A 15,836-nucleotide genomic window follows, 5' to 3' on the forward strand; every position below is an offset into this window, starting at 1 on the left:
TCCTTTCCTGCTTTTTACATTAAGACTTGCTGTCATTTATTTCAGTGCAGTTCCTTTTTTTTATGTGTAAAATAGAAACCTGTGGGTCTGTTTTCACCTCCGCGGAACGTATATTGTGCATTTACTGTAATGACTATATTGAAGGATGTGGCGAGCCAGATGTGACCCACCGACTAAGGGGCCGTTTTTAGATGAGGGGTTGAGGCTGGGGCAGCGAAAAAGGGCAAAGCTGGCGCCCGAAGCAGAGCCCTGCCTATGTTTAGCCAAAAAAAGCATGTCAGGCGTTTCAATTTTTAAAACGCTATTATGTAATTTGAGCTGCCCCAAAAAAGGTGCGGCAGGCCATAGGCACCATAAAGCGAAAGCAAGCCTAAAAAGAAATATACAGCATGCTTTTCAGCTCAAAGAAAATCAGTAAATTGAAGAAAAAACAAAAAAACAAAACTCTGCATTTTGAATGTACAGACAGATGCTGAACACCTGGCTTTGCCTTGTGGCTCATCTTTCTCACCACCTGTGTCTGATTAGTGGCAGCAGCGAACGACTGCAGCCTGTATCCTGTAGTGTGCATTATTGAACACACAGCTTGTCTCCTGCAGCATTTGTTTAACTTCACACTCCTCTTACAATGAGGATTACTCTCATCCCGACCCCTCAACCCCCGACCCTTGTGTTTCATTTATCTATTTCTCAAGGTGATAATTAGTCTGTAACAAATTTAAAAATAACTGTTCGGTTTGGGGTTTGGGGCTCGGTGCTCGATTTGTGACGATTAAAGTCAGCCTGCTGCTCTCTGGGTAAGAGGTCTGAGCCAAAGTGGACTGGAATGCCTTTCAGATATTTAGTCATTCTGGGCCAGCAGTAAGTCTTTGAGGAAAATGTGAACAAAACTGAGAGTTAAGCCTCACACCATGGTGAGGAAAGAAGTCTTTTCAATCTGAGAAAAAGAGGCGCCGCGTAAAAACCTTATTTTAGTCAGCGACGGGTCTGTTCCTCTTCTTTCAAAACTCCAAGAGAAAGAGTGAAGGGTAGGGAAAGAGCGTCTCGTTTGCTGTGCGAGAGAAAGACGTGTTAAACTCCTTTCTGTACTTTTAAAGCTGAAGTAGAGCAAGTGTGTTTTGGATCAATGCCCCCACATATTTAAATTTCACACCACACCAGATTTGTTTGGGTTTTTTTTGGTTTTTGCCTGTATCGTTGACTTTTTCTCTCTCATAACCAATACCGGAGTTTGTCCACTCTGTCTAGCTGGTTGGGGTATTCTGATGATGTTGTCCTGTTTGAATCTTTCAATTTACTGCGCTGACAGCACTGTTTGCTTAGTGGTTGCTCTGCCCCGAGGAGCAGTGGTGCTCGTGTGTTTGGAGAAGGCTCAGTTTGTTGTGCTTTCGAGAGCTAGATTTAGCCTTCCTGCTTTGCTTGTCCCCTTGCCAGCCACCCTAGAAGCCCACCCCCCCACAAGAAGGAAGGAAAATGCAGTCTTGATATCTTAGAATGAAAAGAGTGAGCAAAGAGCCAGAGAGCTAAGATCCAACCATTAAACAGCAGGGTGGGGGGAGAGGACACACAGTCAAGCTACATATTACTGAAATAAACTTTTATGATGTAAATTTTTGTAAAAAAAAAAAAAAAAAAAAAGCACAGCTAATACTCAGATGTGGTTGCCTGTACAAAGAAAATTCAGATAGCCTAACTGAAAATTGTCCCACTGTGGTACTTGTGAGTCACCCACAGGTGCGCTTCGAGTGGCAGGTTAATGTGTTGTTTGCCACCTGCGGAGCAAAGTGTTTATAGGATGGCTGTCAGAAAGAGGGGAAAAAACAGCTGTGAAGTGCAGCATTGTTCCCTTTGCCGCTCGGCTGCCTGCCGTTGCTGTGCCTGCTCTTTTGCTGCCCATCATCTTTTTTTTGACAGGGCTGCGTTGAGTAGCCACATCATAATACAGACCCCCCCTCGCTGTCCCCTCTCTGTCCTCTCTTAGCCTTAGCGAAGGCTGTGCTGTTGCTGTGTTAATTTTTGGTGTCCTAGTTGTTTGGGGTTTTGTTTTCCTTTGGCAGGGCAGGCAAGGGGGGTGTGGGGTAGGGGAGGGTCGAGGGTCAGGATCTGGGCGCTTCATCCAAGAATATGTCATGTGGCTCAAGAGCATCACCAGTGAGGGCCCGTGAGGACATGGTCATGAGTTTACATTTACAGTATATGTGACGCCTTTGATTAGATTCTTCTTTTCTGTACAATTTGCTTTTACGTTCTCATTTTTAAACGTCTGAAGTATTTCAAATGTAATAAAAGGCAGTGGGGTAGAATTGGTTTTCTCTGCAGTGAGCCTCATTCTGGCTCGCATAAAGCTCCTTTTATGTTTTATTGTAGCACCGGCAGGATCTCGTTATTTGTATTTGTGTTTTTATTGGTGCATTAAGAATCCATTTGACTAGCAATATGGGGGGAAAGTGTGAACTACTCAGTGGAAAACCCTTGCAGCCAAACAGACTTTGGGCTCTGGGACAGCCTAATCCAGACCCAGATCATGACTCCCTCTCAATCAGCTTGTCTCCTTTCTACTGGTGGAGAGGGAATGCAGATGAGGAAGCAGTTTCCAGGATGAATCATTCGGCATTCATCTTGTGAAAGAAAAAAAAATCTTAAAGTTGCAAAATTATGAGAGAGTCCTAAATGACACATACAACATTCTCCTCATAAATCACAAAGCGCCAGCTGCCCTGTCATCACTTTGCTCCTGTGCCCCGTGGCCCTTACCCTTTACTGTTACCCCAGCTCTCCCTCCATGTGGCTGTACCACAGCTCAGGTCAGGCTTCGCACGTGACACTGCTTACAGCACTGTGGCTCAGCCTGTTTTGTAGGGGGTCACAGCCGATTTGTATGATCCAAACAATGGCCTTAGTTCTTTGTTCACCATCCCACTACCATTGCCCCCCTCTGCCCTCATTCCCTTGGACTGGAAAAGTCCATGTGATCTACCTCAGTGTGTAGCGGCTTAGAGACTCCACTGGTACAAGGTGTATGAAATCCTGTATGCCTCAGCCTGCTTTTGATTGGTGCTTAAAGAAGAAAAGCTTTGTTTGGCTCCAGCTGTGACCGCCAGGTGCTTATACTGATTCTGCAGATTAAAAAAGGGGTAAATCATAAAATAGATGGTTACTTCAGCTCTCATATTGCATTGCAGTTTTAAATTTTTAAGGCATATGGAAGAAATGACATCTGTCCTGTATCTGCTGATGCCTCCGTGACGTCTGTAGTGGAGAAACTAGGTCTTGGAACAAATTCTGATTCTCCACAGGAAAAGAATAGTCAAACTCCCCAAACGCAGTTTTTAACCACCGTCAGCATCACAATGCAGGCACTAAGATACTTTTTCTTTTTCGTGGACCCCCGTATTGAGATAGAGAATAGTTGAATCTGTACCCAGTAGCCCTGTGCAGGTCTTTCAGTGAACTAGTGAATGAGCTCTGTACAAAAATAGAGCAGAGGAAACTTCTTAAAGGAAAAAAGGTTCGGGCCTGCTAACTTGGCTCACTCACTGTAGAGGAATGTTGATTAAAAAACCCTGTTTAATTCAAATTAGAAATGCCTTTTCTACCGCGGCACCTTCGCCTGGTGCCAGCTTGAAGAAGAATTGAGCCTTGTGGGTTTCTGGCCACTTCCTGTGGATGAGGTGTTTCACATGGCCTTCTGTGTCTTCTCTCTCTCGCTCTCTCTTTTTATTTCTGTCTGCCTCTCTGTCTCACTCTCTCTCTCTGCCTCCGTCACGTTACCTCGCCTTTGGAGGACAAATCATTTTTTATGTGCTGTTTAAAGAAGGAAAGTGAGTAGGCATAACAACGTGGAAGAAAGGCAGAGCCAACAGTTTAACTTTTCACATATACAGAAAAAGCATCTGTAGCATATAGGCAAGCAGTCTGGTTGAAGTCGGTGCGTTAAGCGAGGAACAAAACTTAATTCCTACCACTTGTATATGTCATAACACTAAACACAAGAAATAATTTTTTTTTCCCCATTTTTAGGTTATTGTTTTATTAATGAACGAAACTTAAAGGATCAGTTTGAAACTTCTTTCTTGGCATGAGTTGATGGGAAATTTGATCCCGGTCTCGAGTGTGTTTGTGCTAAATGCAGAGCTGGGACAGAGCTTCGCATGAAGATTTGAAGCAGAGGGAAATTTTTACAGTAGTCAAGCTGTCTCAAAAAATGTCCATCCATCCATCCATTCACTTCCGCTTATCCTTTTCAGGGTCGCGGGGGGCGCTGGAGCCTATCCCAGCTGTCATAGGGCGAGAGGCGGGGTACACCCTGGACAGGTCGCCAGTCTGTCGCAAGGCTAACACACAGGGACAGACAACCATTCGCACTCACATTCATTTGCACATTCACACCTAGTGACAATTTGGGTTATCCAATTAACCTATCCCCACAAGCTGCATGTCTCGAAATATCACTAATCTTAACTGGAAAGTAGTTTAAGCAACTCGGCTGGAGCTTCATTCTGGTATTGATTTTCTCATTTAACTCTTGGAAAGAAGGAAAAAATGCTTTCTAAATGCCAAACTATCCCTTGAGTAGAACCGTCTCACCATCTATCACATTTCAAACACAAGTATGAAATCTAATTAAAGCATTTGTTCTCAGCTATAGCCTAATTCTGCTGCAAACTGGATGTTATTACTGTGATGATAAAAGTTACAAGAGCTGCCGAAAGTTGTGGATTATTGCTTCAAAATATGCTGAAAGGAGTTTGGAGATACCAGCCAAAGTTCTGGGCACACATAGAGGGTTTGTACCGGGGTTATGCTGAGTCATTTAGTCTGTGGGGGGAAAAAAAGTCTGGTCAGAGTTACAAAACAGCAAACTCAATCCCCAAAAAAGGAAAAAGGGGTTCCTTAGCAAAGGGGTTTGTCAGCATATGTTCTTTCTATATCCAGTTAAAGTTTTATGAATTTACTTTTCAAAGGTCAACATGTTTTCCTTCCCAGAAATCCCAAAGTTCTTTCCTTAGCACACACTCACATCGGGACTACATGCCAGAGCTCTGGTGTGATTATTGTTGCTGTTTTGCCTTTTGGAGAGAGCTGTGTGCACACTGCAGATTCAGTGAAGGCAGTCATTTGGCTAGTCCAAGCTAGGATAGTGGTGTGTTTTTATAGTTCCTCCTACTTTTCTTTAGTGGCCATCTTTTGCTGCCTCAGTGGTGCTTTGGATGCTTGCTGTGTCTGTCTGCCAGTTAAGTTGGCAAGCAGGAAAAATGCATGGTCATCCACGATAAAGAAGTACTAGAGGAAAAAACATTAGATTTTTTTAAATGTAATCTTTCCTGTTTGCCTTACACAGAGGAGACACTTAATGTTTCACAAAACAACAGCCAGTGTAAGAACAGGATCTTATGTAGCGAGGTTTCCCAACTCTAAAACCTCAGATATTACAACATGCAGCTCTGATTAAATCATCAATTACTCAGCACAGTGACTGGGTCAGGTGTACTCTACAGTGTATCTAGACAAAAGGTATTCTTTAAAGGTTATAAGATATAATAGTACCTATATAGGTTGATTCACTGAAAGCCAGACTATGGATTCTTTATTCTTGTAGATGTTTTGTGTTGAATCCAACAGCAGTGGTACTCTCCACAGACATTTAGGAATGGATAGCTTAACTCAGGAGGTGGCAGAGAAGGATTTTGTGTTCCTTCGGTCTGACAAATGTAGTGCCCGAGGACTTTGTCAGAAAGTCTGTCATCTACTGCTAGAACAAAAGGGCAGTATTTTTGTGAAGACTGATTTTAAAGCATTCCTGCTTTACTGCACGGTTTATAGTCGAGAGAAAATTGATGAAAGAGATAAAGGGACAAGGCTTATGATGAAGATCCAGAGGGTAAGATTATTCTTGGGCTGTGCTGTATGAGCCTCTGTGGCTTGAGACAAAGCTGCTTTCAACAAGTGTTTGCAATGGCACAGCTGAAGGTGTTTTCACAGATGAGGTGATACAGTACAATTTTGGTATCCATCACACTTGTGTTTATTCCTGCCGTGAGTGGTTCGTTCTTATTGGAAACCCAAGCAGAGTGACTTCTCTTATTTAGTTTAACTATGTAGGCACTAAATATACAAGTGATACCAATTATAAATGGAACCAATTAATCTTTCTTTGGGTTATATTCCTATGTTGAATAAACTAAAGTAGATCTATCTATATACGTACAGATTATTCAGTACAAATCATTCATGCAGACAACTAATCAGCCAATCACATTGCACCATCTCAAAGCATTAAGGCATGAATACATGAGCAAGATGACCCGCTGTAGTTAAAATTGAGCATCATAATGGGAAAGAAACGTGATTTGAGTGACTTCGAACACGGCACGATTGTTGATGCCAGATGGGCCGGTCTGAATTATTTCTGCTGTGATTTTACCACACAGCCATCTCTCAGGTGCGTTGCTGATGTCAAAAGACAGAGGAGAATGGCCAGACTGCTTCCAGCTCATAGAAAGCCAATAGTAACTCAAATAATCACTTGTTACAACCAAGATATGCAGAACAGCATCTCTGAATGCACAACAGGTCGAACCCCGAAGCAGCAGAGACATCACTTGGTTCTATTCCTGCCAACTGAGAACAGGAAACTGCGGCTACAGTTCACAAGTTTACCCAAACAGTAGAAGATTGGTAAAAATGTCATTTGGTCTCATGAGTCTCAGTTTCTGCTGCGACACTCAGATGGTAGTGTGAAAATTTGGCATATACAACGTAAACTCATGGAGCCATCCTGCCTTGTATAAACATTTGAGGCTGCCAATCTGTTATATTGGTATCGGGGCTATTTTCTTGGCACACTTTGGGTCCCTTAGTAGCAACTGAGCATCATTTAAACACCAAAGCCTACCTGAGGATTGCTGATGATGATGTTCATCAATTTAAGACCACAGTGTATCCATTTTCTGATGCTTGCGTCCAGCGGGATGTGTCACTAAGCTCAAATTATGTCAAATTGATTTCTTGAACATCACAATGAGTTAATTTTGCTCAAATGGCCTCATGATTCACCAGATCTGTTTAGTAGGGCAACATTTAGGATGTGGTGGAACAGGAGACTCTCATCATAGATATGCAAATTTACAGCAACTGCATGAATCTATCATGTCGATACGGACCAAAATCTCAGGAATGTTTCCAACGCTTTGCTAAGTCTATGACTAACCTAAGAAGCCTGAACCAAAAATCCAAATTTTCTGAAAATGGAGCATTTATTGAAGCTTCCGACAAATGTTATATATAAAAAGAAATCATATTTGCTACATCCCAGATTTTGTCTGCAATTTATTGCTATTTATATAAATTAATTCATAGAATATGTATTAGTGGGAACCTTCTGAAAAGTACTGTCAACTTTGAAATTGTTTGGATGAGAGGTTATTAAATTCAGAGTTTAACATTTACAAAGTGTACTTGTACTTGTACTGCATCTGCATCCATCTGTGGCATTTACTTCCACAAACTGTGACACCAGAAATTTGACTTCCTGTATGCAGAAGGATTTTCAGCCACCACTGGAAATTGGAGCAAACTGCAGCGAGCGCTAAACTTTGGGAACAAAAATTCAAAGAAGGATGTTAGTAAAACACATTGTTACAGAAAAAGGAGAATGAAACCGACATGTGGAAATAGTAAAGACTAAGCTGGCATTAACAACTACAACTTAACATTGTCAGTCAACCGTGTTTGTGTTTGTCTTCCCTCAGGTCCACACAGCACGGTATCACGATGCCCTCCCAATGAATACCAGTGTGGGGGAACAGAGCTGTGCATCCACATGAGCAAACTGTGCAATGGGGTCTCAGACTGCACTGATGGCTGGGATGAAGGACCACACTGCAGAGGTATCACTTAAGCCACATTTTTATACACCCCCCCCCCCAAAAAAAAAAAAAAAAAAAAAATCCCTACACACACAGATGAGGATAAAAACTTAGCTCCCTATGAAAGCTTTTGTCTTTGGAACGCATAAATTATTTCTATTTGCACACAATAACCGAATTACTTCAGAAAAAAAAAGAAAGATTACTAAGGTCCGTATTATTAGCCTCCTGAAAAACTGACCTTTTTATGGAAAGCTGAGGGTTATCTTCCAGTTTACACACAGTATAAATAGGTCATTAAGACTTGAGCACTGACCCTGGCAGTTTCTGGTTTTTGTAAAGTGAAATAATGAAAGTGTCCAAAATTAAACTTTTTTTTTTTTTTGGATGTTTGGAAAACTATGTTGAAAACTTCTTGTTCTTAACTACATACAATTTTCATAGGGAAGCTCATAATTCTGCCCTCGTCTATGATATGCAATATGGTTGTATAAGACTGTGTAGGTTAATATTACAGATGTGGATCTGTGTGAAACTAATGGTGTCTGACTGTCTTTTTACTTATTTATTGTACAGTCTTCACCCATGATATGTGCACGCCGTGAAGCACCGCTGACATCGCAGCAACATGTTGATTTACCACATTCATGTTATAACATTGGATTGTGCTGCCATCTGCGTATGTTCCCACCGGTTCTGTGTGCTGTATTTTGCGGCTGTGTGTATTTTTAGAGCTTTAAAGTCTTTATGATTTGAATTAGGGAAGCAGTCATTTTGAAACCAGAAACTGGGAAGTAATTTATGATGACTCCAAGGAATGTGACATTTCTTTTTTAAGAATTTGCTGATTGAGCTCAAAAGAGCTTCAAAAAATAGAATTTAATTGTGCAAAACACTTTTACATTATTGGAGGAAAGGGTAAAGATCTAAAAGGAACTCAACCTGGGGACTTTAACTTAAAGGTCAGCAGAGGAACAGAATTGATGATGGACTATCAATCAGACTGCTTTATGTGGCGCTGGTCAAAAGTCAGCACACATCACAAACCCAGCATCACTCACCTGTCCTCTGGAGTGTCTTTAATAATCGTAGCTGTCAATAATGGTAGAGTTTTACTGCGGAGGACACACACCGAAACCTGCCATTCTCACATCCAGCCTGTACAAAAATCCCACTCCTGCTGGATGAAAATATTTAATTGATATTTCAATATTCGTTTCAAAGCTGTGAGATTTGGCTTCTTAGATTCTGAACTAAATATCTAACCTCGTCGTCTTGCTCACCACCTCGCTCACCTAAGAGTCCGTCTGTCATTCTTTTCCTTTATTCTTTTCTGGGTGTCCCCAATACTCTTAGTTAAAAATGAGCTGGGATTAAATATTTATTGAAGAAACACAGAGAGAGCCACTGAGAGAGGCATCAAATTTTCATGCGCTTTCAGGTTGGCCAGACTTCGTTACGGTGTGTGTGTGTGTGTGTGTGTGTGTGTGTGTGTGTGTGTGTGTGTGTAGGTGTGTGTGTTCACCTCATAATTGTGATGAAACTCTGTCAACATATGGGATGCCCCTGTATCCAGGGGTACCTTCTGCACTATTAAAAAAAAAAGAAAGAAGAAGAAAGAAATCATTTTGGGGCCTGTGACTTGGGGTTAAAGTTAAACTTAAGGGTTAAAGTTGGAATTGCATCTTTATTTGATGACTTTTTAAGCTTTTTTTTGAGACATCAGGTGTTACATTTAAGAGTCATCTGACTGATTTTAAGGTTGCATTCTGCATTTTATGTAATTCAAAATAAATATTTTGCCGTGTCTGTCACCGTAGGTTGTTTACATTGTTGCCCATGTTGGTTTTCTAAACTAATCTCAGTTGCTCGGCGCTCAGACTTGTTTTGGAAAATTCCGAGCATGTCTGTAATTTCAACTGTGGCTGTCCCAGCAAGTCTCTTGAGAGCAGGAGAAAGACTGGTGTATTCATAGGATTGTCAGCAGGACAGTGGTTACACGGGGGAATTCATCCCTTTCTCATGTAGGGGTCTGGGGTAACATCTTTAAAAATGCACAAACCAAAAAAATCTGCTGATTTGTGTGGTTTCTTCTCTGTTTCCCGCTTAGTGCTTACAGATGAAGTTTATTTTTTATTTAAGAAATTCATTCGGTCAGTAGTTCAGAGGTTTGCACAGCACTGCGACAGACTCGTGGGATTTTGTCTCAGAAATGCGACACTTTGACTGCGCCTCTTCTCTTTCTAGAGGTGTTTTTTTTAGTGTGAAGAGTCTTCCAGTGTTTCTGGGAAAAGTGAATCACTTGTGACTGATAGATCTCAGCTTGGTTTGACATGGCTGTGCGTTTGTTTGACTATGACTCATGTCTAGATTTATATCTCATGGCGTGTTCCCTGCTCTTTTGAAAGCTCTCCTGATGTTATGTTTGTACTCTTTTATCTCAGACGTGTACGTAGCCTTGGAGATGGTCTGTGATAACACTGAGACATTGATTTTGAATGCTAGGTGGGAATATTTGGTTATTTTCTTTTATGTCTCTTCTCTTACTCACTTAGAACTAAAACAATCAAACTTAAGATCACTAGAATATATATGTTATACTTTAGTGATTTGAAGCATTACCTTTGAGTTGACCTGAAGATTAAGAGTTCCAGAGAAATAACTTTAGTGAAATGGGTTACATTTCTCCCAATTTAGAGTTTACTTTGCAGCTACCCCTGTAATCATTAGTATCAGTTCGCCACTTGCACTTGGCACTGCTGTTAAATTTACTTTCTACTTTTGAATTACCCAAGGGTAATGTGACAAACCATAAAGTCCAAACAGCATATAGGCACAGATGCCTCATACCAACAGTAAAGCACAGTAGTGGATGGATGGCGATTTGGGCTTGCTGTGCAGCCACAGGACCTGGGCACATTGAAATCATTGAGTTGGGCATGAACTCCTCTGTGTACCAAAGTATTCTGGAGTCAAATGCTTTGTGAAAGCTTAAACTTCCCCAGAATGGGTCATACAACAAGTCAATGATCTGAAGCACAGCAACATATCTACAACAGAATAGCTGAAAAAGCAAACAATGAAGTTAAAATCTACCCAAAGTCCAGATTTCAACTTGACTGAAATACTGTGGCGGGTCCTTAAACGAATGCCTCCAAACCTCAATGAACTGAAGCAATGGTGGAAAGAAGAATGGCCCAGTATTTCTTCACTATGATGTGAGAAACGGATGAAGTCATATAGGAAACAACTCTTCCAAATTATTGCTGCCAAGCTACTTAAACATGGAGTGTGCTTAGTTTTTCACAGGACTGCACAGAGTCGTGCGAAAACCTTTTTCATATGACTGTATACGTATGTTTGAGTTTTGTCTCTGTAAGTTTAAAACATTTCTCGTCATATTAGGGCGAGGCTGGTACATTAGTTGTTACTAGATGTTCGATACATTCGTTTGACCAAGTCTCATGATTCCTCCGTTGAGCTGAACAGTCAAAGTTTGATCCTGAAAACTCCTTAATGCAACAGCAGAATTATAATGGGAACCATTTGTACCATTTACACAAACACAGTCATATTTTGAATAAACCCCCCTGTATCTATTTTTCTACTGAGAACCACTTGTTGTTGTTGACTCTTTTTTTTTTTTTTATCTTACTTCCAGTTATTGTTGATTTTGATTTATTTTTGAGGGGTTTTTTTGGGTTGTTTTTGTTTTCAGGGACATGTTGAGGCACAGAGCAGCCAAGGAAACTGTAGATCACGTCTCTGTCAGTTCTAGTGTCTTAACTGATGATTTAACTGAGCTGACTATAAATTTTTCATGCCCATTATTTATGTTCTTCACAGTCGGGAGGAAGCCACAGAGGGTGAAATTGAACAATTTAGCAATGCACATCAAGATTTTATGCAGTTAAGCACCCTGCTGAACTCTAAAAAGAAAGCGTACGATAGCAGATTCAGCAGCACCTGTGCCTGATACCTACAGGCATTCTCTAAGCTCTGTGTCTTCTGATAGACAGTACTGAGCGAGATGAACGGAAGCTGAGTGATCACAGTATAATATCTGAGTGTATAGTGATATGTTGAAGGGATTATTGCATAATTATTACAAATCCCTTTCCCCGTTAAAACCACCGAGGAAGCATTTTCAGTGCAGTAGCAATATAAGTAACAGGAGACGAACATGATTAAAAGCTGTCGTTTGTTTTTAGTGTTCATTTATTCATCATTCCTCTCTTCCGTTGCTCTCTTTCCTTTTATTTCAGAGTATATCACCAACTGCTCTCACATGGGCTGTAAGGAACATTGTGCCGTTACTCCGGCAGGGCCTGCTTGTTACTGTAAGACTGGCTATGAGATCAGCCCAGATGGAAAGACATGCAAAGGTGAGTTCCTATAAATTCCGATAGTCAAGTATGGACCGCAAGTGTCTAATCATCGTGTCACGGCAGAAAAACAGTCTGTGATTCATCTTTCTGTCCTATGCGCACATTTTTTTAGTAATAAACATGTTGTTTACAAAGCCAAACCAAAGTTTATTCAGGTTTTATAGAAGCCAAACTGAGTGCGGGTGGGTTGGGTGCTGAGAAACATGTGGAGCATTTCCTGCAAAAGTCTGTCTTGAAAATGTTGCATTTTGGCAGGTTTTTGGAGGACTTACTGGCAATGATGAGCAACACTTGTAAATCCCATTTATATCATGGTTATTTTTGCAACAAACCTGGTGTCTATCTACAAATACTCACACCTTTACGAAATTAGAAGCCAGTGGGAACATGAAAAACAAATGAGAGATGTATTTGCCAGCTTAAGGAAACTGAAAGTAAATATTAATCAGCATTTTTTCTTAAAATTATACAGTCAAGTTTTTATCCTTTTATGTTGTCCTTTCATTTCTGAGCTGTTGATGCTATTTGGTGTATTTACTGACTAATAACACCATCTGCGGTTTCTTGGATTCAGACTTTGATGAGTGCAGCCTGTACGGGACCTGCAGTCAGAACTGCACTAACACCGAAGGATCCTACACCTGTTCCTGTGTGGAAGGCTACCTGTCTCAGCCAGACAACCGCTCCTGCAAGGCCAAGAATGGTGAGTACAGTCAGGCAGCAGTAGAACTGTAGAGTGAAGCAGGTTGTCTCAGTGCATATTGATGATCTCCTCGCGTTCCTTCTGTTTACTCTTAGTTATGTCCGTCTTTCTTTCCAGTGCCAGTAGAGCGTCTTCCTGTCCTGTTGATCGCCAATTCCCAGAACATAAACGCCACCTTTCTGAGCGGCACCACAGTCAACAATCTGCTGTCTACCAGCACCAAACAAACCACCGCCATGGACTTCCTTTATGCTGAGGAAAAGGTCTGCTGGATCCATGTGGGAGACTCCCCCTCGTCCACAAACCTCAAATGTGCCTTCATCCCCAATCTGAAGAGCTTCACGGACGAGAGAATCATCAATATCTCCTTCAGCCTGCACCGTAAGTACAGCGCAGCATCACAGCTAAACCATTTAATGTTTATAATGTTTTCAAATTACGCTTTAAATGCTTTTCAAATTATTCAATGAGCTACAGAACTTGCTCCAAAAACTCAGCACAGTATTATCTGCATAGTCCAGAGCGTGCACCAGAAAATGGTCTTCTATAGCCTTCTCTCACACTTTACTCACACTTTAATATGGGAATGTATTATTTATGTGTTTGTATTGTAATTCTGTTTCTGACAGCAATTCAACGTAAAAATGTTTTGCTGTAATTGCTCAGTGTAATTAGCTCAGTGAGGCACACTTTACACCACCTGTGGCTACATAGCAATCTGCCAAACCACTTGGGATCTTTTAAGCTTTGGCTTTTCAGTTTTCTTCTGTAGGCCTTTTGCATAGTCAAAAACACAGGCGTGCACTACACTCCAGAAATGATAATTAGACTTTTTCTCTTGGTTTATATGAAGAGGAGGAGGGACGTTTCAGCAATTGTTGATGTAATGCGTGCATTAGCTGTGACATAGCAGATATCCATTACTACTTACTACTTACTACTTCTCCTGCAGCAAGGTGGACATTGTTATCTGGGAGTGATTTAGGCGTCTTTCTGTGTGATGAACATACACCCATGTTTTTGTCAGATAGACAAATAAACATCCATCCACTTTTTCAGATGGCAGTTTGACAGAGCTTGTCGTACACCTTGGGGCAATTTAATCCGATTAGTACGGTCCCACCAAAGTCAGCCACAGGTTCTCTTAGTTCTGGTCTCAAGCCCAGATAAACGGGAACACTTGTGTCACAAAGTGAACCCGGCATAAAAATTTTTGCCAAATTAAACATGTGACTCATTTGTAAGATTTCCATACCGGATCAGCTGAGGGCCCAGTTAAATTCTTGTCTGGTCCTGTTGGCCAGCAGGGTGCTGGTGGAAACTGCCCGGCAAAGACAAAGAAAGAGGAGAGGAGGAAGGAATGTTCGGGGCAGCGAGAGAGATGTCTGCTAGAAGAAGAAGAATAAAATGTTTTCAAATGGGGGTTTTTTGGTCATTTTTTTTTAAAGGTTAAAGAACATGAAAGTGTATATCAGAGGGGTAAATAAATACTTAAAACACAATGTAAATAGGGTAACAAAAAAATGTCCGGAAACTGGGCCAAAAGCTGGGCTGAGCTTCTCTCGGCTCTGTGCACAGTCAGTCATAGATATTATGGCAACACATTAGAAGCAGCTGTATTTTTCCATGGCTTAAGTCTCCTTTCAAAAAACACTGTAGAGTCCTTACTTGTGTAAAAATGAAACTAAAAGTCAAAACCTGAGGAGAGTCACTGAATACAGACATGAGAACTTGCATGTTCCTGAGTGTAGACACCCTGCAGGTCAAGCAGTCACACCGTCTTTCTTACCGTCTTTTTCCCCTTTATCGCTCCTTTGCTTCGCACCCTGTTTCTAGTCATACTGTGGCTTGGTTTCGGGCAGCTTGTCTTCAATGAGTCAGAAGAAAACAGAGCGACAAAAACAGAAATCTCATCTTGAGAAAGCCACCTGCGATGCCTCATTACAACATCTTTTGGGAAGTTGGTCGACAGGTGGTTTGTAATCATTCGTAGCTGCAAACATTAATCGGGGGACTTGGCCCTGAATCAGTACAACGCCGAATTTCTCCCTCACTTTGCCGTTCTGTTTATTTTCGGAAAATAAACTGCGTGCTTCTCCCCACAATCTTTTACCGTCACCTTAAGGGAAGGCTAAAATGAAAGCGAGCCTATTTTGCGAGTGCACCAGAGAAAGTCGAAGAAGTACGCGACGTCTCATTTGTACTTTATAATTGCTGAGCGGCGCCAACAGAGCTGTAACTCGATGAAGGAATGAGAAGTATTGAAGAACCGGCTGGGAGAGATGGGAGGGCGTGCAGGACTTTTGATGAGCTTAGCGAGCAGACCTCTGGATATTGGTTCTGATGAGAACTGGAGGGGATCTGACACACTAAGTAGCTCCTTACAGCAGCAGGGGAAATGAGGAGTTTTAAAATTCAACAGAAGGAAGATAATGTGCTCACGAAGGTCGTGACAAAATCGAATCGGTTTATGGGAAATAGGGGAACGCCCTCAGTCCGCTGAATGAATTTGAGCGGAAAATGAGAAAGAGGGTGCACATTAAAGACAGTCTTCCTTGTGTGAACTTTCACATATTTTCACTTTACTTTTGATTTCGGGACTTCAAGCAGCCCTATTGAATAATGTAGCATGTAGATTTGTTCTTCTCCTTTTCCTCCCCTCACATCTGCTTGGAGTGCAACCACTTGTCTCTCACTCTCTCCACATTCCTTTTCCATGTGACTAAAAGAATGAAGTAACATGACAGAAATGACTTGCTCAGCGCCGACCGTCATAGAAAGTTTAGAAGCAGAATAGTGACAGACAGGCGAGCTCTGGTTTCCACATGCACACACAATGTGGTGCAGCTGTCTTTTGGAAATGTGCTAGTTGTAAAC

At 41.4% G+C, this 15,836-nt stretch overlaps 1 protein-coding gene across 1 annotated transcript in view; it reads left to right on the top strand.

The window, feature by feature from the left end:
- LOC146669799 (low-density lipoprotein receptor-related protein 1-like) overlaps positions 1 to 15,836 on the top strand; it is a 105,670-nt gene that overhangs the window by 26,320 nt on the left and 63,514 nt on the right. The window contains exons 3-6 of the mRNA XM_085406411.1: positions 7,752 to 7,889; positions 12,134 to 12,253; positions 12,831 to 12,959; positions 13,077 to 13,340. Coding sequence (XP_085262537.1) covers positions 7,752 to 7,889; positions 12,134 to 12,253; positions 12,831 to 12,959; positions 13,077 to 13,340 — 651 coding nt within the window. The remainder of the gene's footprint in view (positions 1 to 7,751; positions 7,890 to 12,133; positions 12,254 to 12,830; positions 12,960 to 13,076; positions 13,341 to 15,836) is intronic.

Source organism: Rhamphochromis longiceps, linkage group LG5 (assembly GCF_057381845.1).
Source record: "Rhamphochromis longiceps isolate RC_006_pf linkage group LG5, R_longiceps_female_GT1.1, whole genome shotgun sequence".
NCBI classification, from domain to species: domain Eukaryota; kingdom Metazoa; phylum Chordata; class Actinopteri; order Cichliformes; family Cichlidae; genus Rhamphochromis; species Rhamphochromis longiceps.